The sequence below is a fragment of the Lepus europaeus genome, chromosome 16, assembly GCF_033115175.1.
Source record: "Lepus europaeus isolate LE1 chromosome 16, mLepTim1.pri, whole genome shotgun sequence".
In the NCBI taxonomy this organism is placed as follows: domain Eukaryota; kingdom Metazoa; phylum Chordata; class Mammalia; order Lagomorpha; family Leporidae; genus Lepus; species Lepus europaeus.
In genome coordinates this window covers 89,087,605-89,114,089 of record NC_084842.1, presented here as the reverse complement: position 1 = coordinate 89,114,089, position 26,485 = coordinate 89,087,605, and the positions used below count along the sequence as shown (strand labels likewise).

The 26,485-nt window shown below is 69.1% G+C and overlaps 1 protein-coding gene across 2 annotated transcripts; it reads right to left on the bottom strand.

The window, feature by feature from the left end:
* Nucleotides 1-1,125: 1,125 nt before the first annotated feature.
* On the bottom strand, nucleotides 1,126-24,789 carry HTRA3 (HtrA serine peptidase 3). Of its 2 annotated transcripts, XM_062213441.1 has the most exons (9): nucleotides 24,402-24,789; nucleotides 17,799-17,898; nucleotides 15,654-15,876; nucleotides 14,245-14,439; nucleotides 13,853-13,885; nucleotides 12,364-12,478; nucleotides 4,319-4,367; nucleotides 2,600-2,695; nucleotides 1,126-2,045 (listed from the first exon to the last, which is right to left on the bottom strand). In XM_062213441.1, the coding sequence occupies exons 1-9, from the start codon at nucleotides 24,787-24,789 to the stop codon at nucleotides 1,880-1,882; spliced, it is 1,365 nt and encodes a 454-aa protein (XP_062069425.1). In that variant the 3' UTR covers nucleotides 1,126-1,879. The 2 variants fall into 2 exon arrangements, with proteins under 2 accessions (XP_062069425.1, XP_062069426.1); XM_062213442.1 differs by lacking the exons at nucleotides 1,126-2,045; nucleotides 2,600-2,695; nucleotides 4,319-4,367 and adding an exon at nucleotides 9,795-10,424.
* Between the last annotated feature and the right edge of the window lie 1,696 nt (nucleotides 24,790-26,485).

Sequence of the window (26,485 nt, the reverse complement as noted above, 5' to 3'; positions counted from 1 at the left end):
AGCACTGGTGCGCTGGGGCCCAGCGTTGCACAATGGCTCCAGCTGCAGCCGGCCAGCTCTGCACAAGCACAGCTGGGCTGGGAGGGGTCAGAGCTGGGGAGGGGGGCTGGGACAGAGGCCTGGAGGCCACAGACCCACCTCCATGTCGCAGGGCAGCCAGGAAACGTCTAAGCTGAGACCCCAGCCCAGGCCTGGACCCCTGGGCTCAGAGAGCACAGATCCTGTCTCCCCATTTCACAGATGGGCAGCCTGAGGCCAGAGCCGGGAGGGTGGGGGCGAGGCAGCAGCACGAGGGGAAGCGACAGCTCCGGGTGAACTGGAGCCAGCCCCCGAGTCAGCCTCCCCCGAGCTCCTGCGTTCCGGTCACCTCCCTTCAGGTGAACCCCAAAAGGTCCATTTTTCCAGGGTAAACAGGGCTCCGGGAGGGAGGAGGGTGATTCTGCCTCCTGATCTGTTGCCCCGCGGAGCATCTGGGGGCCCCCCACGGGGTCTTGGTGCTGCAGGGGAGGCCCCCAGCGCCGGTACAAATCGAACTTGACCGAGACAGGAGGAGGCGTGCACCGCCTGGCTTGTGAGTGAGCGAGTGGAAGAGGGAGCGTCCGGGAGCTCACGGTCCCTCCTGGGGCCGACGTGGGCTGGGGGGGAAGGTGGTCTGAGCAGAGGCGCTGGGCCTGCCCACCTCGGGGGCAGGCGACACGCAGGGCAGGCTGAAGCCTCCCCTCCCGGTCTGGAAGCTGCCAGAGTGACCCACGACCCCGGGACTGGGGAGGCTCCAGGAGCGGGGGCTCTGGCTTCCCGGTGCCCCCGCCCTCGGCTCTGACGCCCCCACCGCAGTCCCCTAAGCTCCTGGCTCTCGGAGAGCCAGCAGGGTCACAGCCATCAGCTGCCCCCTCCCCGACCCCAGCACCAGCGGGCTCCTTGCTCAGCCAGGGTCACTCTGGGGGAGCAGAAGCTGCCGTGGGGCAGACACAGCACAAACACTGGGCCCGGTCTCCACGGGCAGGGGCCGGGCCATGCAGGGGTCAGGGTGGCGTGTGCCCGGGGACCCAGCTGGAGGCCACTGCCCACGCCTCGGCGTCGGTGCTGGACATGCAACCCCGGGAAAGACGGCAGCGGGCGCTGGGAGCCGAGTGCTCGTAAACTTTAATTTCCATACAGTAGAGAAACACACAGTACAGGCCACACGGGAGCGGATTCACACAGGGCCCCTCGATGCACGGCGTGCCCCCAGCCGGACGCGAGAGGCGCCGGTCCTGGGACCCAGAGCCGCCGCGGGAGGGGCAGCCGGCTCAGTCCCCAGCAGGTCCCAGATCCCTCTGCCCGCCCCACGGTCACCAGGGAGGACAGGCCTGCGTGTGAGATGCCCTCTCCTCCCTGCTGGCTGCCCGCAGCCTGGGGGCCGGGGAGCCCCTCATGGCCGGGACAGCGCGGCTCAGCAGCAGGGGGCGGCCACTGGGCTCCTGCTCCAGCCCGGGCCTCTCCGGGGCTGGCTCTTCCAGGGGTCAGAGGCCACTCACTCTCCAGGACGCCAGGCGGCAGGGCGCGCAGCCCCTGTCACAGCGCGGGGTGGGGGACGGCTGGGGGGGGGTGTGAGGGGAGGAGGCGGCTTGGGAGCCGGGCCTGAAGCAGGTGAGAGTGAGGCTGAGTGAGGGGCGGGGCAGGTGAGCCCCTCAGCAGGTTCGAGGCAGGGGCTGGGGCCAGGTGCACCTGCAGGAAGGGCGGGGCTTGAGCACCATCCTGGCACGCAGGGAGCCTAGGAGCACCTGTACGAGGGGAGGGGACATCCGGCTCCCTGGGCCCAACGCTCCCCAAGGCTGCGATGCGGGGCCCGGGCCCTGGGCGCCGGGCGGTCCTCCGTCTGCGGCGCGGTGGGCGCGGCTCACACGACCACCTCGGGCGCGATGCTGAAGAGCAGGTCCTCGTTGCCCCGCCGCACCTCCAGCAGCAGCGGGGACTCGGTCAGCACGGCCTCCTGCAGCTCGCTCGAGTCCGACAGCGGCCGCCCGTTCACCTTCACGATGACGTCACCATCCTGGATGCCGCCCCTGCCGGCCAACCGGGCCACCGGTCACCACCCGAGCCCCGCCCCCACCCCCACGTTGGCTGTGAGACCAGAAGTAGCCCCAGCTCGAGGCCCTGCACGGTAACCGCTGGCCCTGAGTTCAGCAGCGTGCGGCAGCCACCAGGAGACGGGGCTGAGTTTGGGGTCGTCCCCGGCCTCCACCGCGGGCTGGTGTGCACGCTGCTTCCCAGAAGGCCGTGCGGCACCAGCTCCCAGCACGGCCCCTTCCGTGGCAGAAACAGGGGCCCCTGCCTGGGGGAAGGACCACGCGGGCCAAGCCTGCTGCTCCTCTCCACCTCCGCCCTGCCCCCGCCCGGCAGCTCCACCTGCAGCTCTCAGACCGGTTTCCAACCACAGACGTGAGCCACACACGCTCAGCACAGCTCGGCGGCCAGCAGTGGAGGGTCTGCCCCAGCAGGGTCTGGGCAAAGGACCTTCATCTCCTTAGCTCTCAGCCACGCCTCCCGGGAGGAGGGTCAGGGGGAGGCAGCCCAGTCCTCGGCCCCCCGCCCCCCGCCCCTCCCCGACAGAGCCCACCTCTGAGACGGGGAGTTGGGGACGACCTCCTGCACGTAGATCCCGCTGTTGACGGCCGGGAAGTCGGGGTTGTTGGCCTTCAGCTCCTCCACCAGGCTGAGGACACAGAGCGGCTGCTGAGGCCCCGGCCCCACTCCGGGCGCCGGGCTGCCCTCCCTCCTGCCAACCCCCCCCCCCGCCAGGGCCACCGCGTGTCCCCAGGAGAAGCTGGGGGCGATGGCAGAGGGGAGGGAGCGGCTAAGACAGATGGGAGGATGCACGTGGGAAGCAGGAAAGGTAGACGGACGGAAGGCAGGAAAGACGGCTGAGTGGCTGGGGGAGGAGGGATGGACTGGGGACGGGGTCGTCATGGAGGGGCGCAGCAGACTGAACAGGTGGGCGGATGGTGGACGGCTGGGTGGGTGCGTGCATGGATGGAGGACGGATACATGGACAGATGGACGGATGGCTGGTGTGGGTGGGTGGGTGGATGGGTGGATGCATGGACAGATGGCTGGCTGGGTGGGTGGGTGGATGGGTGGATGCATGAAAAGATGGACGGATGGCTGGGTGGATGGTGGGTGGGTGGACGGGTGGGTGGATGGGTGGGAGGGTGGATGCATGGACAGATGGACAGATGGCTGGGTGGGTGGGTGGGTGGATGGGTGGATGCATGGACAGATGGACGGATGGCTGGGTGGCTGGGTGGGGGGGGGTGGATGCATGGACAGATGGACAGATGGCTGGCTGGGTGGGTGGGTGGACAGGTGGACGGGTGGGTGGATGGGTGGGGGGGTGGATGCATGGACAGATGGATGATGGGTGATGAACGATGGCTGGACGGATGGGGCAGAGGAAGAACACACATCCTCAGATAACTTGGAACATTCGTCTTGACGCCAAGTTGCTTTTCAGCTGCTGGGACGAGGACGGTCATTTCAGGGACGGTGTGGGCTGGAGGGCACGGTCGGCCTTGCGCCCCGTGGCTCCTCCCAGAGCTCCAAGGCAGCCGCCCCTGCTGCCTTCCATGAACCCTTGCACCTGGCTGTGTCACGCCCCCGCCCTCCCTCTCCCTCCTTTGCCCACCGCTGTGCACCGCACACACTCAGGGTTTCCAGGCGCCGGTCTGTGCTGGGCCTGGCGCTGGGGGCAGAGCTGCAGGAGGAGCCGGACACGCCCGGCCCCAGTGAGCTCACGGCCAGGTGGGGTGGGGCGTGGGAAGGTCTCCCCAGCAGGCAGCTCCGGCCCAGTGGGGAGAGGAGACGCAGAGTGTCCCCACATGTGTGCACACCCAGAGCCCCAGGATGCGGCCTTATTTGGAATAAGACCTCCGCTTGTGTAAACAGAGCTGGCGGGGCGGCCCCACGTCCACCGGCTGCTGTGACTACGAGGAGCCAGGGCGGGCCTGGGCCAGACACCCAGAAGCAGGTCGTGTGGGGACACAGGCAGAGAGCGGGCCACACAGCCACGGGCTGAGGGACGCCCAGGGCCCCCAGAGCTGCGAAGAGAGAGCTTCTCCTGGGGCCTCTGGGCGGGCGGGGCTGGCCTGCCCCCTGCCCAGCTTGCTATGGCAGCCTTAGGAGCTGCCTGGAGGAGGCGGTATTGGAACACGGTCCCGAGGGAGCCAGCCACATCTGTCAGGCAGAGGGAACGCGCTGGGCCGAGGCCAGCAGCCAAGCGTCTGGCGCCCAGGGAGCAGGATGTGGGCAGGAGGGCTGTGGAGAGGCCGCAGACGCTCACCTGGGGGTGACCGTGCGCATGCGGATGCCGATGAAGCGCTTCTTCCAGTCTGGAAAGGAAGCAGAGTGGGCGTGGTCAGACCTTGCCTGGCGGGGCTGGCTCCGGGCCACCCGCTGCCCAGGACCGCCCCCTGTGCAGCGGCCCAGCGTCTGCACCCCAGCTGCAACCCGACAGTGGCCCAGCGTCTGCACCCCCAGCTCCCCATCCCGCCCCAGAGGCCCAGCGTCTGCACCCCCAGCTCCCCATCCCGCCCCAGAGGCCCAGCGTCTGCACCCCCAGCTCCCCATCCCGCCCCAGAGGCCCAGCGTCTGCACCCCCAGCTCCCCATCCCGCCCCAGAGGCCCAGCGTCTGCACCCCCAGCTCCACACCCCGCCCTAGCGGCCAGTGTCTGCACCCCCAGCTCCACACCCTGCCCCAGAGGCCCAGCGTCTGCACCCCCAGCTCCCCACCCCGCCCTAGTGGCCAGTGTCTGCACCCCCAGCTCCATACCCTGCCCCAGAGGCCCAGCGTCTATACCCCCAGCTCCCCATCCCGCCCCAGAGGCCCAGCGTCTATACCCCCAGCTCCCCATCCTGCCCCAGAGGCCCAGCCTCTGCACCCCCAGCTCCACACCCCGACCCTGTGGCCCAGCGTCTGCACCCCCAGCTCCACACCCTGCCCAGTGGCCCGCGGGGCTGTCCTCCTGGCCTCGCCCGTGATGGGCAGGGACCTCACCACCATGCCTGCCTCCCCCCAGCCCCCAGTCACATAGTGAGCACAGCCGGACGCCACGCCCAGTGGGCGGAGCTCGCGCACACCGCTCCCAGAGTGGCACCCACAGCGCCCCCACCGCTGCCGGCGGCAGACTTGGAGCTGACTCAGACCCGGAAGTCGCCCAGACAAATGCGGAGTCATCACAGAGCTCGCTGCGCGAATTTCCATGAAAGTCCGACCGCAGTGGAAAGCGGACATCCGTCCCAGAGCCGTCCCGGCCCCCGGAAGGGCCCGCCGTGCTTCCCCACGCGTGGACAGGAAGGGAGAGGGAGGCCAGGCTGCAGCCCTGCTAAGAGGGGTCTCTGGCTTCCACCCTAACAGTAGAAGGCGCAACGAAGCCCAAAGCAAGCAGGAGTGGGTGGGGGGACGGGGGCGGGCACAGCGGAGTCAACAGCCGCTGTGGAGATCCACGAACTCCGAACTCTGTGCCACTGCGGCCCGCGACCCCGGCGAGCTGGGACGCCTCGGTGTGGCAGCAGGGGGCAGGGGGCAGGTCAGCGGGGGGACCCCAGTACACCTGACCACTTAGAGAAGAGGCACTCGCCCCTCGCCATTTCCAAAGTAGCAAAGCTCACTCCATGGAAGCGGGTCCAAAACAGCCCGCGTCCCCAGTGAGGTCTCCCCGCAGAGAGGAGTCCAGCCCGGAGGGTCCTCCCCGGAGGCCTGCCCCCGCCGAGGAAGCGAGAGACGCCGCCTCCACCAGAAACCTGTCTGGATACCAAACCAGAAAAGCAAGCTGGCCAGGATCCGCGTGCATACGGACAAAACGGTTCCTCGGGGCAGGTGTGGGCTCAACCGTGGAGCTGCCACTCGAGGGGTGGGGCCGTGGCACAGCAGGCTAAAGCCCCGGCCTGCAGCGCCGGCATCCCATGTGGGTGCCAGTTCAGGTCCCGCTGCTCCACTTCCAATACAGCTCTCTGCTGTGGCCTGGGAAAGCAGTAGAGGATGGGCCAAGTCCTTTGGCCCCTGCACCCAAGTGGAGACCCGGAAGAAGCTCCTGGCTCCTGGCTTTGGATCGGCGCAGCACCGGCCGTTGTGGCCATCTGGGGAGTGACCCAGCGGAGCGCCTTCCGGTCTGGCTTCTTGCCGACGAGCGCCCGGGGGGGCAGCCGTGAGGGCCGTAGGAGACCCGGACTGAGCTCCAGGCTCCTGGCTTCCGCCTGGCCCAGCCCCGGCCGCTGCTGGCATCTGGGGAGCGAAGCAGCGGATGGGCGCTTGCCCGCTCTCTGTCTCTCAAGTAGAATAGATAAATCAATTACAAATAAAGCAACGAAATTGACAGCGTCAACAGAGAAAACCGGATCCCCAAATTCCCATGGCGGGAAAGGCACAGAGCGTCGCCTCCATCCCTGGTCCGGACGAGAAACAGAGGGGCTTCTGCCGCCCTGTAAGGGACACCCAGGCGGCGCCAGGGCCACCCCCACCATGACGGCGGAGGCTGGGGCCGGCACGGAGGGCGCGCTGCCGGTTCTGTTCGGTTTTTCTGAGTTCAGGCCCGGCAGGAAAGACAGTGACAGCGGAGAGGAAGACGCGAGGCTGACTACTCAGGGCGCACAGCCACCTGCACAGAAGACCTCGGGCGGCCAGGACTCCGCGGGCTACCGGCTGCTCAGCCGACAAAAAGCAGCCGCCCTGGGCGACCCGGTTCCAAGCCACCGGACACTGAAATGACGTCCGGAACCCGTAGCAGCATCAGAATTGGCAAGTGCTGGGGAGCGGACCCGCGGACGGGCGCTCGGCCCCGCGCGCTGACCACCAGCAGGGCATGCGCCCAGGAGTCAGGGAAGATCTGCGTAAGCCTTGTTCCCAAGTCGGAAGATCCAACGTCGCTGAGACGCCCCAGTCCTGGGCCCCTGCACCCGTGTGGGAGGCCCGGAAGAAGCTCCTGGCTCCCGGCTTCAGCCTGGCCCAGTCCTGGCCATGGTGGCCATCTGGGGAGTGAACCAGTGGATGGAAGACACCTCTCTCTCTCTCTCTCTCTCTCTCTCTCACTCTGCCTCTCAAGTAAATACATGAATTTTTTTAAATAAGTAAAATGCCAGCTTTCCTCAAATTGTCTATAGACTCGACACAATCCCCATCAAAATCTAAAAGCCTTTCAAAAGTTTGAAAATTTTTTATTTATATGAAAGTAAGAGACAGTGAGGGGTAGAGAGAGAGTGCGCGTGTGCTCCCAACTGTTGGTTCACGCCCCATGGACACCCACAGCCTGTGTCGGCCAGGGCTAGGACGGACAGGAGCCAGGGACTCCCTCCAGGTCTCCGCTGTGGGGCAGGAGCCCGGGCACCTGTGCCGTCTGCCACCTCCCAGGTCCACGGAGCCCGGGCAGGTGGGAGCCCACGCTCTCTCCCAGGGGCCTGGCACCGCAAACACGGGGCTCAGGGCCTGCAGGATTTTGTTTTTGTTCTCGAAGAACTTGACAGACTAATTCCACAATTCACACAGACATGCACAGGATCTAGACGACACGAAACAGCTTTGAGAGGGGAAGAGAGCCCTCTGACATCACCCCGGGAACCGTGGGCCTGGACGAAGCTTGCTGCAAACAATGTTTGTAATGCATGGTTTTTTCCTAACCCCACGTTTCCCGGGGGCTTTTGGGAGCCAGTGACTGTGAGCGCGGCGGCCACTGCACTGGGTTCCAAGACGCTCCTGCTGGAGCGGTTCTAGAACAGCTGGCCGCCCAGAGCAAAAACCAAAGGAAGAGAATCCAAAAAGCTGGGAGAGCTTTCGGAAACTTCAAAATGCACTCTGGGCCCAAGTCGGAAACCTCAGAAGAGAAGGGCGGAGACGTGGAGTTTGCAGAGAGCTTTGCTTCTTTTAGTTACCTACTTATCTGAAAGACCTAGAGAGAGGGGGAGAGAGAGAGGCCTTCCATCTGCTGGTTCACTCCCCAGATGGCTGCAACACCCAGGGCTGGGCCACGCCAACGCCAGGAGCTTCTTCCAGGTCTCCCACGTGGGTGCAGGGGCCCAAGCACTCGGGCCATCTTCCACTGCTTTCCCAGGCCACAGCGGAGAGCTGGGTCAGAAGTGGAGCAGCCGGGACTCGAACCAGCGCCCACGTGGGATGCCGGCAGCTTATCCTGCTCCATCACAGCGCCAGCCCTCGCCCAGTTGTGAACCAAGGCCGACTTCGCACAGCTGGCCACAGCGATGCCAAGTACGGCGACCCGGCCTTGAGGGATGCCGGGGCCCCAGGTAGCTGCTTCATCCGCTACACCACAGTGCCGGCGCCCGGCAAAGGTATCTACACTCCAGCAACCGGGACGTGGCTCCTTCAGGAAACTGGCTTCCATCAAAGTCACGGCTGGGGAGGGTGCTGGGTGCAGTGGCTACGTGGCCCTGGGGATGCCCGTGTCCCATGTCGAATTAGTCCCTGGGTTTGATCCTGGCCCTGCTCCTCAATCCAGCTTCCGGCTCAAGTGTTCGGGATCTGGTCACGCACGTGGGAGACCTGGATGGTGTTCCTGGCTCCCAGCTTCAAAAGGAGAACACCAAGAGCCGAAGCTTTTCAAGGGGGCAAACATTTCCTCCATACTTCACCTGAGAGGCCCGATGGACAGCGAGTGTGCTGGAGTGGGTGGGGGTATAGCCCCAGGGTATGGTGGGCCAAGGCAGGCCCGGCTCTTAACCCTGATCTGCCTTTAGCTCCGGAGGTCCCCTGCAGCTGTGGGGGAGCGGGGAGGGCCGTGGGGGCCAGGGCGGCAGTGAGAGGCAGAGAGCGCCAGTGCCCTGGTGGCCAGAGCCGGTGGGGAGGCGGGGCGGCCGGAGCGGCCCGGCGCAGGGGCATCCTGAGGTGGAGCCAGGGGCTCGCGGACGGACAGGGGAGGGAGATCAGGACCCGGCTGCCCTTCAGTGCCAGGGAGGAGGCGGCGGGCGGGCCGCAGGGGCAGGTCTCTCCGGGAGCGGCCTGGTAGCCGGTGTCTGAGAAGAGCTGGGCGAGGGCCAGGCCAGAGGTGTCAGCCGGGCTCGGGGAGCGGGGCCGGGGTGTCTCTCTGGAGGCGGCGTCTGAATGCTCCACGCTGGCCTGAGAAAGGCCGAGGGTGAAGCCCAGGCCACCCAAGCTGCTCCCTGCAAGGCCCCGGCCGCCGGTCACCACTGCTCCCAGCCCGAGGCCTGCGGCTTCCTGCCAGCCTGCAGGCAAAGCCTCCTCTGGGTGCCAGGAGCCTGCCCTCCCGCCACGGGCCCCACCCACGCTGCCTGGCCAGCAGGGCCCTGCCTGGGCCCAGGCTCCCCAGGACCCGGATGTGGAGCTGAGCGAGGGCGGCAGGGGCTGGCGCGCCTGACTCTGCCTCGAACCCTCCAGTCCCTGCGACGGCCTTGGGGGAGGGCGCCAGCGTCCCGGGACAGGCACAAGCTGGGGACACACATAGCGATGGTGCACGAAACGACGGATTCCACCCCAATCAAAACCCCGAGCCACGGCACGAACCACGTTCCACGTGCAGGGCGGTGCAGGTGCTGGGTCTGGTCCCAGCTCAGGACGCGCCCGCGGCTGCCCCTGGCGCAGCCCTCCCCACCCTGCTCCGGGAACACAGCCCGCCCAGCCACGGCTCCCCCAGCACAGGCACGGCCGCCCAGAGGCCACGCCCCCCAGCCCAGCCTGCTGGTGGCTCCCGAACCCCAAAGACCCCGGTGACCACCACACCCCAACCCCAGGCGAGAGCAAGAAAGTGGGCATCAGAGCCCCTGACTTCACAGGGTCTGCTTTGTTTCCAAGGACTTTAACGGGGTTCGGGACACCTGATATTTTAATTTTTTTATAAAAAACAGAAACAAACAGGAGTCAACTTCTGCAGAATTTTGAACGACAGATGGCCTGTCGTCCTGCCGCGACTCACCGTGGAGGCGACACGGCTCTGGGCGCAGGGACAAGTGTTTCCCGGGGGCCCGGACCCCAGGGGGAGGATCTTACCTGAGGTGGGACACTAGGAGGAAGGGGACGCTGCACCCCACCCCCCACCCAACTGCTCCGTCCAAGGAGGTGGCGGAGTGAAAGGCGCCCGTGGAGCCATGGGGAATTAAATACAAGGGCTTGGTGGACAGGGAGGAAGGAGGCTGCGACGGGTGGAAGGCGCAGCAGTTCCGAGCTTCCTAGTGGCCAAGACGACAAGGGCTCGAGAGGTGCCTGCTGGGTCCCCCCACCCAACGGAGGGAGCCCACAGCTCCTCTGGGAAGGTCAGGCCCTGCCCGGCTGCGTTGCCCCCACCCAGAGCACACGGAGAACAGGTGGCAGCTCCTCGTGTGACCGGTCCTCCCCGCACTGGTCTCGGCCGCACGGGGGTCCGCGGGCGTGGCTGGCGGGATCGTGCAGGAGGCCCCTGCTCTCAGTGAAGTGCTGGTGAGGGGGCTGGGAGGAGACAGGGAGGCAGGTGCAGGTGAGCAGCTTTCGAGGGCGAGGGAGGCGGCTCCGGACCCCGCCCGCTCCCCGAGTGGGCCTCCGCCCGGGGCACCTTTCACCCAAGAGCACCTTGTACCGGGATGCTGGGTGCTCACGGCCACCTAGGAGGCGGCAGGGGCACCAGACGCCCGCGTTTGGATGGGAGCTGGGCTGGGGGGGCTGGGAGGGGGTGCTTCCAACCATCAGGGTGGTCTTGGGCTCTGCTCCCCTACAGGGAGCTCAGCACCGCCCAGCCACAGAGACAGTGAGCGCCTGGTGACGCAAAGGACGCGAGGACATAGGGCAGGGACACAGGAAGTGGACGAGGGGACGGCCGAATGCAGGGGCGGGTGGCGGGTGGACGGGTGGTTATACGGGTAACGGGCGAAGAGTAGCATGGGTGTGTAGACGGGTGGATGGGTGTGTAGACGGGTGGATGGGTGTGTGGACGGGTGGATGGGTGTGTGGACGGGTGGATGGGTGTGTGGACGGGTGGATGGGTGTGTGGACGGGTGGATGGGTGTGTGGACGGGTGGATGGGTGTGTGGACGGGTGGATGGGTGTGTGGACGGGTGGATGGGTGTGTGGACGGATGGCTGGGTGTGTGGACGGGTGGATGGGTGTGTGGACGGATGGCTGGGTGTGTGGACGGGTGGATGGGTGTGTGGACGGGTGGATGGGTGTGTGGACGGGTGGATGGGTGTGTAGACGGGTGGATGGGTGTGTAGACGGGTGGATGGGTGTGTGGACGGGTGGATGGGTGTGTAGACGGGTGGATGGGTGTGTAGACGGGTGGCTGGGTGTGTAGACGGGTGGATGGGTGTGTAGACGGGTGGATGGGTGTGTGGACGGATGGCTGGGTGTGTGGACGGGTGGATGGGTGTGTGGATGGGTGGATGGGTGTGTAGACGGGTGGATGGGTGTGTAGACGGGTGGCTGGGTGTGTGGACGGGTGGATGGGTGTGTAGACGGGTGGATGGGTGTGTAGACGGGTGGATGGGTGTGTGGACGGGTGGATGGGTGTGTGGATGGGTGGATGGGTGTGTAGACGGGTGGATGGGTGTGTAGACGGGTGGCTGGGTGTGTAGACGGATGGCTGGGTGTGTGGACGGGTGGATGGGTGTGTAGACGGGTGGATGGGTGTGTGGACGGATGGCTGGGTGTGTGGACGGGTGGATGGGTGTGTAGACGGGTGGATGGGTGTGTGGACGGGTGGATGGGTGTGTGGATGGGTGGATGGGTGTGTAGACGGGTGGATGGGTGTGTAGACGGGTGGCTGGGTGTGTGGACGGGTGGATGGGTGTGTAGACGGGTGGATGGGTGTGTAGACGGGTGGATGGGTGTGTAGACGGGTGGATGGGTGTGTAGACGGGTGGATGGGTGTGTAGACGGGTGGATGGGTGTGTGGACGGGTGGATGGGTGTGTGGACGGGTGGATGGGTGTGTAGACGGGTGGATGGGTGTGTAGACGGGTGGCTGGGTGTGTAGACGGGTGGATGGGTGTGTGGACGGATGGGTGTGTGGACGGATGGCTGGGTGTGTGGACGGGTGGATGGGTGTGTGGACGGATGGATGGGTGTGTGGACGGATGGATGGCTGGTGGTGACGGACGAATATTGGATACATGGGTGGATGTGGGATGGGCGGATGTGGGATGGATGGGTGGGTGTCGAGAGGATGGGGGAAGGGAGGGAGGAGGGGACCAGATTCTGAGAGCCAAGGAGCCACTCAGACCAGCAGGCGCCCCGGCAGTCGGAGCTGAGACGAGGGGTGCCCGTGGCCCTGAGCTGAGGAGGGGTACCCTGGGGTCTCAGGCTTCACGGAGATGGGGGGGAGTGAAGGGCCCAAGTCCCACTGCGCCTGCGCCTGCCCCCCGGGGCCCGCCCTCCTGCCCCTCGGAGCCACTCACCCTTCACGTGCTTGTCTTGGAACTCGGTGAGGAAGCGCGAGATGCGGTCGGAGGGGATGGCGAAGGAGATGCCGGCCGCCACCTTGAGCGTGTTGATGCCAATGACCTCACCATCCTGGCGGGGGGCGGGCAGGGGTCAGGCCCCGCCCATGGCCTCCAGGGCACGGCTCCGCCTCGGCCGGCCAGCCCCTGCCTGGGAGGCTGGTGGACAGCCCCACTGCCCTGATAGCGTTCTCTCGGGCCACACCCCCTCCCACTGGCCTCCAGACCCGTGGACTCCGCTCCCGTGTGGCCGACCGTGCTGGGGAGGCCCTGGCTCCAGCCTGCCTCCCTGGCTGCAGCCTCACTGCCCCCAAGGAGCAGGGCCCACCAGGCCACGTTCCAGCAGCCAGAAGAGGTAACCAGGCCGGTGGGGACCCGTTCTCTCCAGAACTGGGCGGCAGCCCTGTAGCATCTCCCACCCTGTTGGGCCGGTGCCCCCTGGGCAGAACCTGTCCCAGGCCCATGGGACCTAAGGGGACGCACTCCAGGGCAGGAGCCCGTCTCCACAGCCTAGCACACACCCCCCTGCCCTGTGACCTCCCAGCATCCCAGCCAGGGCCTGATCAGCTCGGCAGGGACCCCCGAGGGGCCTGGGGCAGAGCCTTGGATCGAGGCCCCCACAGAGGGCCAGCCCAGGACCCAGTGGACGGAGGTTCTGCCCCTCCGCGGCCACCCCGGGGCTGGACACGCTCAGCAGTGCCTGGCCTGGCCTCCTGGCCTCCGGCCTCCACTCCACCCACACGCGCTCTCACCAACACCAGGCCATACCTTAGGCTGCAAAGCCGGCAAAGTGAAGGAAGCAGCCCTGACCCCCTGCCCAGCCCGGCTGCACGCCCAGGCTCCCCGGCCCCGGCGTCTCCAGCCACCCTGCTGCCTGCACTCCGGGGCCCCTGCTGTCCCCGGGTGCTCTCCCTTGCACTGATCCTGTCTTCACGGCCTGCTAACGCCTCCACCTCCAGGAAGCCCCTCTGGATCCCGCACCAGCTGGAAGGCCAGAGCCATCCCAGGGGTCCACACCGGCCACCGGCCCCGCGGGCAAGCATCTACACCTGCTTGCTCAGGGCCCAGGAGCTCTGAGCGGAGGTCCTGGTACCCTGGAAACATCTCACCCAGGGTGAGAAGGGGCCAACTCCATGGACGGAACCAGGAGTGGACGGAGGGGAGGACGAGGCCCCCTCCCCGGCGGGTGAACCTGGGCGCCGCTCAGAGTCTCTGGCCCCACGCTGCTTCCACGTGGCCCGGGCAGCTTCCTCGGTCACCCCTCATTCGTGGCGGCCACCAGCGTCCTTGAGGGGCACAGGTGCCGGGCAGGGGTTCTGTCCCCCTGGGGGCCTCCAGCCCAGCCGTGGCCGACCGAGGGGCGTGCCGGACACCCTGCATGGCGGGTCTGGCTCCCATGTGAGCAGAGGCCCAGCCGGGCAGAGCCTCGGTTCCGGGGGGCACTCACCAGGTTCACCAGGGGTCCCCCGGAGTTCCCGTACTGCAAGGGGGAGAACGGGGTGTGAGCCGGGCCCCCAGCCCCGCCCTCCTTCCCACCCTCGCTCCACCAAGCTTCACAGAGGCACAGAGAGACCCTCAGAGACCACCCGAGGCGGGGGCTGGGCGGCTGGCGCTCCCGGCCCAAACCACACCCTTGGGTGCCGCCGCCACTTGTGGGCTTGTAGCACGGACTGGAGAAGGTGGGGCAGGGGGCACTGGTTCTGCTCCTGTCGGGAGACCAGCGGCTGCCGTGGGCACGGGCTGGGGGCAGCGCAAGCCCCCCAGGAAGCCCGAGGAGCGAGGCGGGGTGGGGTGTGGGCCTGGCCCGAGGGAGGGAGGTCCGGCCAGGCCGGGACTCACGTTGATGATGGCGTCGGTCTGGATGTAGTCCATGTCGGAGTCGCGCAGGCCCAGCTCCTTGCCGTCGCGCTGGGCGGTGCTCACGATGCCCGTGGTCACCGTGTTCTGCAGGGCGAACGGGCTGCCGATGGCCACCACGAACTCGCCGGGCCGCAAGTCCGCCGAGCGGCCCAGCAGCAGCAACGGCAGCTTTTTCTGGGGAGAACACGGGGAGGGGGTATCAGCCTCTGCCTCCGGGAGGGGCCTCCGCTGAGACCCTGGGCTGGAGTTTACGGGACAGCGGCTCAGCTGCGGGGGCCATGTGGTGCTCGGCCCCCTTGAGCACCTTCTGGAAGCCCTGGGCGCAGCCGCACCGCGATGGACACAGCAGGACCGAGCTCCGCCAGCACCTGCAGGCCTCCCTGATCCAGCTCAACCGGGACTCCCAATACGGCTACCTGGGAAACTGAGGCTGGGGAGGTGAGGGACTCTGCCAAGCTCTTCCCCCCCAAGCACACTGAGACACCTGCACACCCCCTCTGGTATTCCTACAGGGCCAGGGGAGCGTGTCTGTCCGTCTGTCTGTCAGTCTGTCCGACTCCGCCCCTGGGCTGGAGCCCGTCCAGCGGCCGCATCACATTTGCCCTGCGCTCCTGGAGTCACAGGAGCTGCGGGGGGCGGGGGGGGGGGTGCTGGAAGCGCGTCGGCAGGTGCACAGGCAAGCGTGACATCGGCGAGGCAGGGGCCGTGTTGCCATGACAACTGTCATACGTTCAGTCTCCTGGGCCGTGATGGGCAGGAGCAAGGCCACGCCCACCTCCAGGGCTCTCCCCGGGAGGGCCGTGACGCCCCCTGCAGGCTCAGGTTCAGCCCAGCCCCAAGGGAAGGTCTGGGTCCAGACACCTCCAGGTCCCTCCCAGGGCGCCCACACCGGGGACAACACCGAGAACAGGCCGGGGCCCTGGCCAAGCAGCCGCCCTGCCCCGGGAGCTGTGATGGGGGGCGAGCTCACCTCGGAGCCTCAGCTTCCCCTCCGGAAGCTCCAAGGTTAACCAGGCCCCTCCCCACAGGGGGCTGCTTGCAGCCAGGGCAGACCTGCTAGAAAGCGCCCAAGGGGTCATGGGAGGATTCACCCAGCCCGGGCAGGGGCTCGGTCAGTGTTGGGGAGGCACAGGTGCAGCCGGTGGGCAGGTTTCCCTGGAGACAGCTGCACCCCAAGGAGGGGCTCGGAGGGGACAATGAGGGACCCCGTCCCGCCCCTACTGTGGGCCGGGCACCGCCCGACCACCGTTCCCCGGCCTGGGTGCAGAGCTCAGGGTCCCAGGTCTGGTTTGGCCCCGGGCCCTGGGTAAGCTGCCTGGTGGGCAGGCGGGGCCAGCAAGTCTGAGACCTCCCCTGCCTGCAGCCCCTGGCCGGGTGGCGCCGCCCACCTTGGGGTGGATCTTGATGGTGGCGATGTCGGACTTCTTGTCAATGTCCTTGACGGTGGCCTCGTAGGCGTCCCCATTCTGCAGCTGCACCCGGAGCTGCTCGCGGCCCGAGACGGCGTTCTTCCTGGACACCACGTGGGCGTTGGTGATGATCAGGCCGGCCTCCGACACGATGAAGCCGGAGCCGCTGGACAGCGGCGTGTTGCGGCCGAACAGCGGGTGCCTGCGCTCGGACAAGCACAGAGGGCCTTTAGGGAGGGGCCGCGAGGGGCCGGGTGCGAGTCCCGGCTCTGCCGCCCCCCAGCTGGGTCCTGGCCCAGGTCCCCAAAGCCTGGGCGGCTCACAGCCACAGGAAGTTCTCAGTGCCTCTGTCTGCCCGTCTGGGAAATGGGCTGTCTGCACAGGTCACAGCCCTGCTCCCTGGGCAGGGGGAGGTGGGAAGCCAGATGTCGCTCAGGACCTTCTCCCTGGGACCCAAGTGGACGCCCAGTGCCTGGGGCTGTACGGCAGAGGCCGGCGGGGACGGGGTATGTCCCAAGAGGGAGAACACGCCAGGGGGTGGGGCCATGGAGCACCCGCCCGGGCAGGGATGGCCTCTGCAGGTGCATGCTGTCTCCTCAGCCCCGGGGCGGTGCTGGGGTCACAGCTGCTGCCGCCAAGCCAGGGACCGGGTCACCTCACGCTCAGGGCCACCCTACCAGTTAGGGGCCGTGCGCTGAGAGGTGCGCTCAGCTCCCAGGCCCCCATGTTTGCGACCAGGCTGACAGGACGTCCAGAGACCGGAGTCGCTGTCAGAGGGCAATGCACAGAGGCCGGGGCCCCGGGGGAAGGCCACGAACGCCAGGGGGCGCAGAAGCGCCCAGCAGCCAGGGGAGGGGCGGGAACCTGGACCTCAGACCCACGGGAGGTGGGGGTCCGCGGCGCCCCCTAGACGGTCCCAGGAAACCTATCCGGTAGCTAACTCCATGATGCAGGGGGAACAGCCCAGAGCCACGGAGCTACTCGCCTGCGTCGGGCAGGTGGGCCCCGGGCACAGCAGCGGCTGGCACCTGGCACTCAGCTGCCCTGCACCGCGGCACCGCCCACGCAGCTTGGCAGCCAGCTTCTACCCCTCCCCTGCCCGCTCCGGGCAGCCCTGGGTCAAAGGTCACAGCGAGAGGCTCTCGCGCTGCTGGGCATCTTGTCTCGCCGGCCGAGGCCGACGTGGGTGCGGGCCGGGCCACACCGGTAATTAGCTGGCTCTGTGCCGGCGCCCGGGGCCTCGGCCAGGCCAGCGCAGCGCCACTCTGCCGACTTCCTCAATGACACGTCTGGGGCCTGGGGCCCAGGGAAGGGCAGGGAGGGGCCCGCGGAGCCATGGGCTCTGCTCCGGGCTCCGAGACACCGGGTGGAGCCTGGGCTTGGCTCTCGGCGCCTGCGCACCTGCGCACGTTCCTCTGGCCTCCGCGTCCACGTCCAGGGCCTGGGGGCACAGAGCCCGCTCCTGGGCTCCTGGAGGAGGCAGGGAACAAACCAACCCAGTGGACTTGGGGCGCCCGGGCAGGGGACGTCCGTCAGGGCAGGGGGACCTTGGGTCCCACACGGGCACCCACCGCCCACTCGTCCACGAGGTGGGCACCCCCAGGACTGTCCTGACAGGCAGGCCGAGGCTGGCTGACATGACACTGGACACGCGTGTGAGGGCGTGGCTGAGGGCGCTGGGCTGGGTGCTCACTCATGGCCCCTGGAGCGCCCCAGGAGGCCCCGTCACAGGGAGTGGCCACCTGGGGGAGCGGGTGTGCCCAGAAGCAAGGCTCACGTCTGGCCGCCGATCCCTATCGGGAGGAGCCAGGGCCCTGTCTGCACCGCTGCCTGCCGGCTCCCTGCACACCCGGGAGCCCAGGCCGAGGAAGGACGTTTGCTAACTCCTCCTCCTCGCGGGTGGGGCCGACCCAGTGCACCTGCAGCCCCTCCCACTCTCCTTCAGCCAGGTCCCGGGCAGCGGGCTGAAGGGAGAGTGGAGTGAGGCCGACGGCCCCCAGGGCCCGGCCGGTGGGGGCGGGGGCTCGGGGGCTCACACACCTCAGGGCCCGGCCGGTGGGGGCGGGGGCTCGGGGGCTCACACACCTCAGGGCCCATGGGGCGGGGGCTCGGGGGCTCACGCACCTCAGGAAGAGCTCGATGTGCACCACGGCTGGCGCGATCTTCTCCACCACATCAGCGATGAAGTTGAACTTGTACCGGGGGCTGATCACCTGGTGGAGACCTGCGCTGGCAGGGGGACCCCGTGTGTCAGGCAGGCCCGGCCCTGCAGGATCCGCGCCGCTCCACCCCCGCGGGACCCCGGCCCCTGCGGGATCTGCACCACTCCACCCCTGTGGGACCCCGGCCCCTGCGGGATCTGCACCACTCCACCCCTGCGGGACCTCGGCCCCTGCGGGATCCACGCCGCTCCCACCCCCGCGGGACCCAGAGGGCCAGGCTCGTGCCCCGCGCCAGCCCCCGGGCCGTCCCCACCAGGCTCGCTCTGCCTTCCAGGCCCACGGGGTCCGCCCCGTCTGCACCATGCTCGACCACACCCGTGTGAGCGGCACGAAGCCCGCTGGCCCTCGGCTCCCCTCATGGCCTGAGCCTAGCGCTCCAGGTCCCCACCGGGCTGGGCTGGGCACGGCTGTCCGCTGTGTGGCCCCAGATGGGCGCTCGCCCTCTCTGGGCTCCACCTCCTCGGCTGCACGATGGGACCGAGGTGCCCGGCCTGTGACGAGCCGCCTGCCGCCGGGGCTGCCACCGGGCCACCGTGGGCACAGGCCAGAGTCGGGCTCGCCTTGGCGCTTCAGGGAGGTGGCTGTGCACCGGCGCTGGTGGCAACTAGAACCCAGGCTCCCCGAGGGGCTGGGGGACCCCGCCCCCATCGTCGGGAGTGAGCGCCGTCCCCGTGCGTGGTCCCCAGGCGGTAGCCAGGGCAGCATCTTTGCTGAGGCTCAGAGGCACCGACCCCCTCGGCCGAGCCCACGGAGCCCATCAGAGGTGGCGCCGACCCCCTCGGCCGAGCCCACGGAGCCCATCAGAGGTGGCGCCGACCCCCTCGGCCGAGCCCACGGAGCCCATCAGAGGTGGCGCCGACCCCCTCGGCCGAGCCCACGGAGCCCATCAGAGGTGGCGCCGACCCCCTCGGCCGAGCCCACGGAGCCCATCAGAGGTGGCGCCGACCCCCTCGGCCGAGCCCACGGAGCCCATCAGAGGTGGCGCCGACCCCCTCGGCCGAGCCCACGGAGCCCATCAGAGGTGGCGCCGACCCTCTTGCCCGAGCCCACGGGACCGGGATCTCGGGTGTGTGGGGGGGAGGTCTCGGCCGGGACCTGTGGCGCCTGTCTCCCTGCCCGCTCTGGCCAGCCTGCGTCAAAGACCACTTGTCCGACGACGCCGGCCCCCCAGGCCCCCCGCCCATGTCGGGACGACCCCCGCCCCGGGTCAGGCGACGCCCACACGTGGTTATCTGGGGCGGGGGCAAAGCCGGGGGCGACTCCCACAGAGCAATCTGGAAAGGATTTAACAACACAGGTCAAGGAGGCCTGGAACGGGGCCCTGGGGTGGGCCGGGGGCTGCGGCAGAGCCACGTTTGGGGCTGGATTCCCACGGAACAGCCGAGGCACGGCCCCCGCGGGCCCCTGGCGCCCAGCACCGGCTCACGGGCACAGGGACGGCCTGGGTCACCCCGGCCCCTGCAGCCGCTGGCCGTGTCACACACATAGTAGGTCCACACACAGCGCCATCAGGGACCAGCACTGGCCTGGGGGTTCCCGGTGTCCCCCAGCCCCCTCCCGGCACGGCATCGGTCCATTCCACAGCCCAGGGAACCGGGCCCGGGAGGAAAGCCCGCTCGGCCCCAGCACGGCCCCGCCAGGCCTGTCCCTTTAAGGCAGCGTGGTGGGTGGTGCGGGGGGGCCTGTGTCCGGCCCCCCCGTGAGTCAGTGGTGACTCAGTGGGTAGGAGGAACTCGCACACGAAACCCAGGCCCCTCCGCGCCGGGAACAGACGCTGTTTATTTGGGGTTTGGGACAACCCCGCCCCCACCCCTCAGCCAAAGTCCTGAAGTCAACAGCGCCCCGACCACACTCGCCGCGAGCTCCCGCCGCTTCTCCCTGGGGGCTCCAGGCCCTGGGAGGACCTGACAGGCGGCACCACGGTCACGGTCAGGACCAGGAGGGCCAGGAGCCGGTCTCAGGGCTCCGGCTCGGCAGGAATGGAGGCACAGCAGAACCCGGAGGGGATCCATGGCCCGGCCCTGGAAGTACTGACTGCCCAGGAAACCGAGGCCCGACGCCCACACGGCCACCTTGCACTGTTGCACAGGTTGTGCACTGCACTACTGCGGGCTCGTTATGGGCCAAGGTCACAGTATGGCCAGCTCCCCCTGGAGTTGTGCAGTGCACAACCCACCCGACGGCACGCATCACTCCCCTTGGTGCACACCAGGTCGAACCAGGAGGGAGACCCCGTTCCTGTGTAACGCCAAGGCCACTTCTTTATTGTCCTGTCGCCTAGCGGTCATCTGTGAGCTGGGGACAGGGGGGCCCTCGGTGGAGGACCGGGCGTGCCCATCTACCCACAGTGCAGCTGGTGGCCCGGACGGCCGCTCCCCCACTCTCAGGGCCCCTCCCGGGTCTCACTGGTCCCAGGACGCACCCAAGAACTTCCCCTGTCGACAGCGGCCCGGAGTGAGCCGGACCCCCACCAACAACCCCCGCCCCAGCCCCACCGTGGCTCTCAGACGGGCAGCGGCTGCCAGCCCCCAACCCGGGCCGCAGCGCAGCCTCTGCCTCCCTGCAGGGCCACGGCCGCTGGGCTCCGAGTTGTGACCTCGCTGCATTCCCACGGCCGTGTGCCCATTCTCCAGGCCGGGAAGCGAGGCTCGGAGGGGCCGTGGGGCTGCCCGGCACACGGCCAGAGCGCACACACGCTGGCTCATGGCCAACAGGACCAGCTGTCCAGCCCTGGGAGAGCCCTGCCAGCTCGCTGTGCTGTGAGAGGCTGGGCAGGCTCTGCACCACCCACAGCACAGCCCGTCTTCCAGGAAGCCCTCCCTGCCTGGCTGGGTGCGGTCAGCTGATCTGAGCTCAGGGTCTTCCTCGGAACGCAAGGCCTGAGCTGTGAGCAGGAGCCCCCACCCCGGCCCCTCTGCCCGCACCGCCGGCCGCTCCTGCCCGGCCTCAACCCCCGCTGGCGTGGGACTCCCCCCACACCGCCGCCCCGGCCTTAGCTGTGTCCACGCCTCCACACGGGCGCCGGCGGCTTTTACGCCACGCAGGGCACTTCTGGTAAAATATCCCAGGGACCCAGCAAGGAGGGCCACAGCGCCATCCCCGCCCCACAGCCGAGGCCCGAGGGGCTCGTCCTGGGCACGCAGCCGCGCTGTGACTCAGCCCGAGTGCTGGACGCGAGGAGCAGAACCGGGTCCGCCCTGGCTCTGGCCGGCACGTGCCAGCAGGGCAGGCTGCGCACTGCACAACTCCAGGGAGCTGTGGCCCCGGGCACACGCGCACACCTAGCCACCCCTGCCGCACAGAGGCGGTTCTCAGCCACGAATGCCGTGGTCCCCTCAAACGAGGCGGGGACCCCTTCTCAGGGTGCCCGGGGCCGCCCGGTGCAGGGAGCAGGGAAGGAGAAACCTGGAGCTCAGGGCGGAGTGGCCCACGGCGCCCGGCACAGCTCAGGACAGGGACACGCAGACCAAGGCGGCGCCAGCTGAGCCCAGAGCAACCCGGCGGGAGGTGGGCAGAGCCGGGTCCCCCACGCGCGGGGAACGCATAGCCAGGCTGCCCGCACCAGCCTCACACGCGCTCACAGCCCGGCCCACAGGGCCGGCCCCTGGCCCCCTCACCCCGGGGGCTCCCAGACGTGGACCTGGAGGCCGGGCCGGGCCTGCGGCCAGGGTCTGTTTCCCGCCGGGCAGCGGGGAGGGCAGCCGGGCAGCAGCTGGGCCCAGGCTCTTCTGCCCTGGGCTCCGGGCACCCGGTGGCCAGGCCGGGCTCTGGGCGGGCAGGGCTGCGGCTGGGGGCTGTGGTGGGGCTGGCAGGGCAGAGGGGCAGCGTCCCTTCCTGCTGAGCCCCGGGTGCCGGACTCCAAGCCGGCCCCAGCAAGCTGCGAAGAGGATTAGGAGCCGAAGCCAACCAAAAGTCTCCACGAAACACAGCCGGGAGGCACTGCCAAACCCGCCCGGGGTCGCACAACGCTGCCCCAGGCCCGGCTCCGGCTCCAGCTCCAGGCTCAACCCGATCTCCACCCACCCTGGTCTGTGCAAGGCTCCCAGAGACTCGCAAGGAGGCCGGAGGGCCCGGGGCTCGCCCACTGCCGGCCGACCCTCCTCTGCGGTGCCCGGCCTCGTGTGGGCCCAGCAGGGACAACAGATGGGGCCTCTGCCCTGGGGGAGAGAGGACATCAGTGACGGACACAGGTGCTTTGAGGGATCCAGGGGAGACCCCAGGCACCAGGCAAGGGAAGGCCATGGACCGAGTACAGCAGGGTGTGTGTGGGGGACATTGGGCAGTGCACAGAGTGTGTGCAAAGGTCCTGGGGTAGCAGGGGGCTGGTGCACTGGCACAGAGAAGGCATCAGAGGGCGCTGTGACTCAGGCACAAGTCAGGGAGGGAGGGCCTGGAGTGAGGGGCATGGGCAGCCCCCTGGGGTGTCATGGTGGAACCCAGGGGCCCGGGGGCACAAGGAGTGAGGGGCAGGGGAGGAGGGCAGGTGACCCCAACACCCGGGGACAGAGGAGACTGGGTAAGAGACCAGGGCCGTTCAAGGCCAGCGGGTGCACCACATCAGCTCGGGTGGGAGCCAGCGCTGGGCAGGGGGCCTGGGTCGCCGGGGACAAGGCCGTCAGCGCATAGAGGCTGGGAGGGGGCAGCTACACAGGGGAGGGGACAGGGCTGGCCCCGGTGGGGCGCCCTCCCTGCAGAAGCAGCCAGAATGGGCTGTGACCCACGTGCGCTGGCTGTGGCCATCAGTCCGGAAGCTCCTGCTGGGCCCTCGGAGGGCAGGGCTGGGCGCTGCTGGGGGCTGAGCCTCAGGGCCCTGCTGGAAGCCTGGGCTGGGGCAGCTGTCAAGGCAGACCTGGGTTGGGCCGGGCCTGGTCACTGCCCCTCCTGGCCTCGGCGGGCACCACTCGGTCCTCCATGCAGCGCGGGGTCCACGTGTGCCCCCGCCCACACCTGGTGCCCGAGGTCCCTGCGCGCCAGGTGACATCAGTGGGGCGTCCCCAACAGGAGCGATGCTGGGAAAGGCGGGCAGCCGGCAGAGGCCAGATCATGGCTGCCTGGACCGCGCCCGGCGCCCCCTCTCCAGCCTCTGTTCCCGTCTCCCTGACACCAGCAGCTGATCTTGGGACCTGTGCCTCGGCCTCTGCCCTGCCCGGGCCCCCTTCGGCCTCCCCATCTTTGCCTGGGGGACCCCCCATCTTCCACAGCTCGGCTGCACCCGCTGTGGGAGTGCCCGGACACTGATCCGGTGGCAGCGTCGGTACTGGCGGCAGTACACAGCGCCACCCATCGGCCGGGTCTCCTCATCCTCCCTGGATGGCACCCGTGGGGCGCAGGGGGTCTCAGCGGAGGCAGGGCCCGCCCCCAGGACTGGCGGCCCTGCGGCTGAGCCCACCACGCGCCCCGGCTGTGGTTTAAACTCGACGGTTCCTCGCACGCAGAGCTCGCCAGAAGGCGTAAGTGCACAGGTTTCCATACCTGCATTTCCACCAGCTTTGAAAAGACCCCTGGCCCGTCCCCTCCAGAAGTCAGAGGCTGAAACTGGGTGGCCTGGGTGAGGGCCCCAGGAGCGGGGCCTCCAGGGTGGCACCGGGAGCCAGAGCTCCTCCCCCTGCGAAGTGCCCCGCCCTGCTCGCCCTTCTGCCTTCCGCCATGTGAGCACGCCCCCCCACGCCTGCACCTGCCGGTGCCCCGATGGGGCCCGCCTAGCTCCCGGGCTGTGCCCCAGCAGCCTGAATGGGCCCAGGCGCTCCCCAGGAGCTTCAAGGGAGCCCACGCCCACGGGCACCACACTCACCCATCCCTGCCCCCGGCCCAGCCTGGCGCCGGCCCCACCCCCAGCCGCACCAGATCCACTCCACGCTGCTGCCCTGAGCCGGCGTAGCTCACAGTGACAGCAAAGCGAGTCCCTCTCCCCGGAAAACGTGTCCTCATCCTTCCCTGCCCAGCCTGGGCGCCCCTTCCCCTGCAGGCCTCCCCGGTGGCCCCGTGGCCAGGGCTCCCTGAACCCCAGGCAGCAGGTCTCGAGGGCACCACGGGCCGGGACCTGGCACCCATCCAAAAGCAGGGTTCCCAGCTTTGTCCCGTAAGATACAGGCTCAGCGGGGAAGACAGGACCCCAAGCCTCCCGCAGGTCGGGGGTGCGATCTGGGGTCTGGCGGACTGAGGAACGCCCCAGGCCTCTCCCCTCAACCCAGCCCACCAGCACCTGCCCCCAGCAAGCGGAGCCGCACTAAGAAACCAGCGGCGTTCCCCGACCAGGGGAGAGACGCTGTCACAGGAGGGCGGTGGGCACGGGCGCCGGACAGGGAAGCTGGGGACATCCAGAGCTCGCTGGGACCCTCGGGGGCACCTCAGCTGGGGGCCGGAGGGCTACCGTGCTGGGCCTCGGCCTCCCCACCTGGAGGGCCGGGGCTTGGACAGGCGGCTCCCCCGGCCGTCCAGTGGCGCCCAGAGTGCGGGCCGGCCTCAGGCTCCCCGGGGGCTGGAGGGCGCCCCGGGCCCGGCTTACCCGAGGGGCAGGCGCCCTTCTGCAGCTGGCGCACGGGCGTCCCCGAGAGCTGGAGCTCGCGGCGGCTGGCCGCCTCCAGCGCGCACACGTTGGCGTAGGTGCGCCCGTCCGTGCCGCACACCGGGTGCGCCCAGCGGCAGCGGCACAGGCCGCGCACGCAGTCCAGGCTCTCCCCGCACGGCGAGTCGAGGGGGCGGCCGCAGGGCTCGCCCTCGCCCGCGGCGCACACTAGGCAGCAGTTGCAGGGGTCCGGGACGTAGCCGCTGGGGCAGCGCGGGCTCGGGCAGCGGGACACGTCACAGCGCGCGGGGCACGGCGGCGCGGCCGCGGACTCCCGGGCCAGCACCAGCGCGGCCAGCGCGGCCAGCAGCAGCGCCCGCGCCTGCATGGCGGGCGGGAGCGCGCGCGGGACTCCGGGGCCGGGCGGCGGCTCGGGCGGGCGGGCGGGCGGGCGCAGGGGCTCGCCCGGGCGCGGGGACGTCACAGGCGCCCGCTCCCTTGGCCGAGGGTCTGCGGGCGCCGGGCCCGGCCGAGTTTAAAGGCGACCTCCGCCCGCCCTCGCGGGCAGGGGGCGGCGCGGCACCCCGCCGGCCCCGCCCCCCTCCGCCGGCCCCGCCCCCCCGCCGGCCCCGTCCGGTCCAGGAAGCCCGGGGCGTGGGTAGGAGCCCCCACACCCCTCCCCCGAGTAAACAAGGCCAGGCCCCGCCCCAGCTCGCGCAGGCTCCGCCCCGCCGCCCCGCGCCGCCCCGGTGAGGAAGAGGCCCGGGCGGTCCTCGGCGCTCTCCCCGCCGTCCAGGCTGCGCTCCCGCCTCCCGGACCCTGGAGGTGGCGGCGGCTCGGGCCTCCTTCAAGCTCGTGGCAAGGGGCGGGAGCAGCCCTGCCGGACCGCCTGGCATGGCGAGAAGACCCCTGCCCCCCTGGGGGCTGCAGGCCACGCCCAGGCTGCTCAGGCGCCCCCGGGGAGGGAGGGCCCCTTCAGACCAGGGCCTGCCCGGGGCCGCGTGCGGGAGCCCCTGCCGCCTGGGAGGCGTGGGAGGCCGCGGTGAGATGGGGGCTGCAGGCCGGGGGCAGCCACCAGCCTGACTCCTTGGCAGGAGACCACATCTGCGTGCAAAACCCTCCAGTGTCCCGAGCGCCTGCGGAGCCCCTCTCGGGGTGACCGCCGTGACGCAGGCAGCGAACGACCCGCGACGTCCAAGGGACAAAACGGCCCAAACCGAGTGCAGGCGGGGATCACGCACGGGGAGTGGGTGCTCGGGTTCCCGCGGCCCCCGGCCTGCGGCTCTGCTCCGTGCTGGCTGCGGCCGGGCGTGGCGAAAACACTGATCTTTGATTTCTGGTCCAATGTTTAGACACCTGGGGGAGAGGACCCCGGCCCGGCCCGTGCGGATCTGATCTCAGAGGGTCCTGGCGGGGTGGGGGGCGCGGTCAGGGAGGTGTCCCTGGGGCAGACGGGAGGGGGAGGGGTGGCTGGGAGAGGCCATGACTGCAGAGGTGGGCTGATGCCCCGAGACCTCCGGGTGCGCTTGGTTTGTGGCTGTGGCCCAAATGCCAGGGCTGGGGACCTCAGCGGGCTGGGGGCCGGAGCTCCTGCTCCCCGGAGGTGACCGGGGCAGACGCCCAGCCTTCCAGGGCAGCTGGTCCAGGGCCCAGGCTCCCCCGGGGTGCAAGAGATCAGGCTGGGCAGGGCCACGCGCTGTCCGCAGGTCGGGAAATCGAGTCCGGGGAGGCGCCGGGGTTGGCACAGCCCTCTACAGTGTACCGTGGTGAGGCCGGCTGGCTCCTGGGCTCCAGGCAGAGCCACTGCCCGGCACACGCGCTTTGTCCCAGCCGCCAGGGGTACCCAGAGCCTCAGGGAGTGATGGGGCAGGGGGCAGGGTCTGTAGCTGGACTCTGCAGGCCCAGACCATGGCCGAGGCCACGCCACCCCCTTCCGCCACCTCACAGGACTTGCACGCGCACCTTGCAAGGGGGCTGTGCAGTGCCGGCCCCGAGCGGGACGCCTGTCTGTGGTCTGTAGGGTCACTTCCATGCCCCCGCGGGACTGCCGACCCCGGGCTGTGAGTGCCGCCAGCCGGAGGCCC

Coding starts and splice junctions, on each gene's coding strand:
- HTRA3 (XM_062213441.1), bottom strand. CDS start 24,789: ATGCAGGCGCGGGCGCTGCTGCTGGCCGCGCTGGCCGCGCTGGTGCTG. Junction 4,368..12,363: donor CCAAGACAAGCACGTGAAGG/GTGAGTGGCTCC, acceptor CTTCCTTTCCAG/ACTGGAAGAAGCGCTTCATC. Junction 2,696..4,318: donor ATGCGCACGGTCACCCCCAG/GTGAGCGTCTGC, acceptor CTGTGTCCTCAG/CCTGGTGGAGGAGCTGAAGG.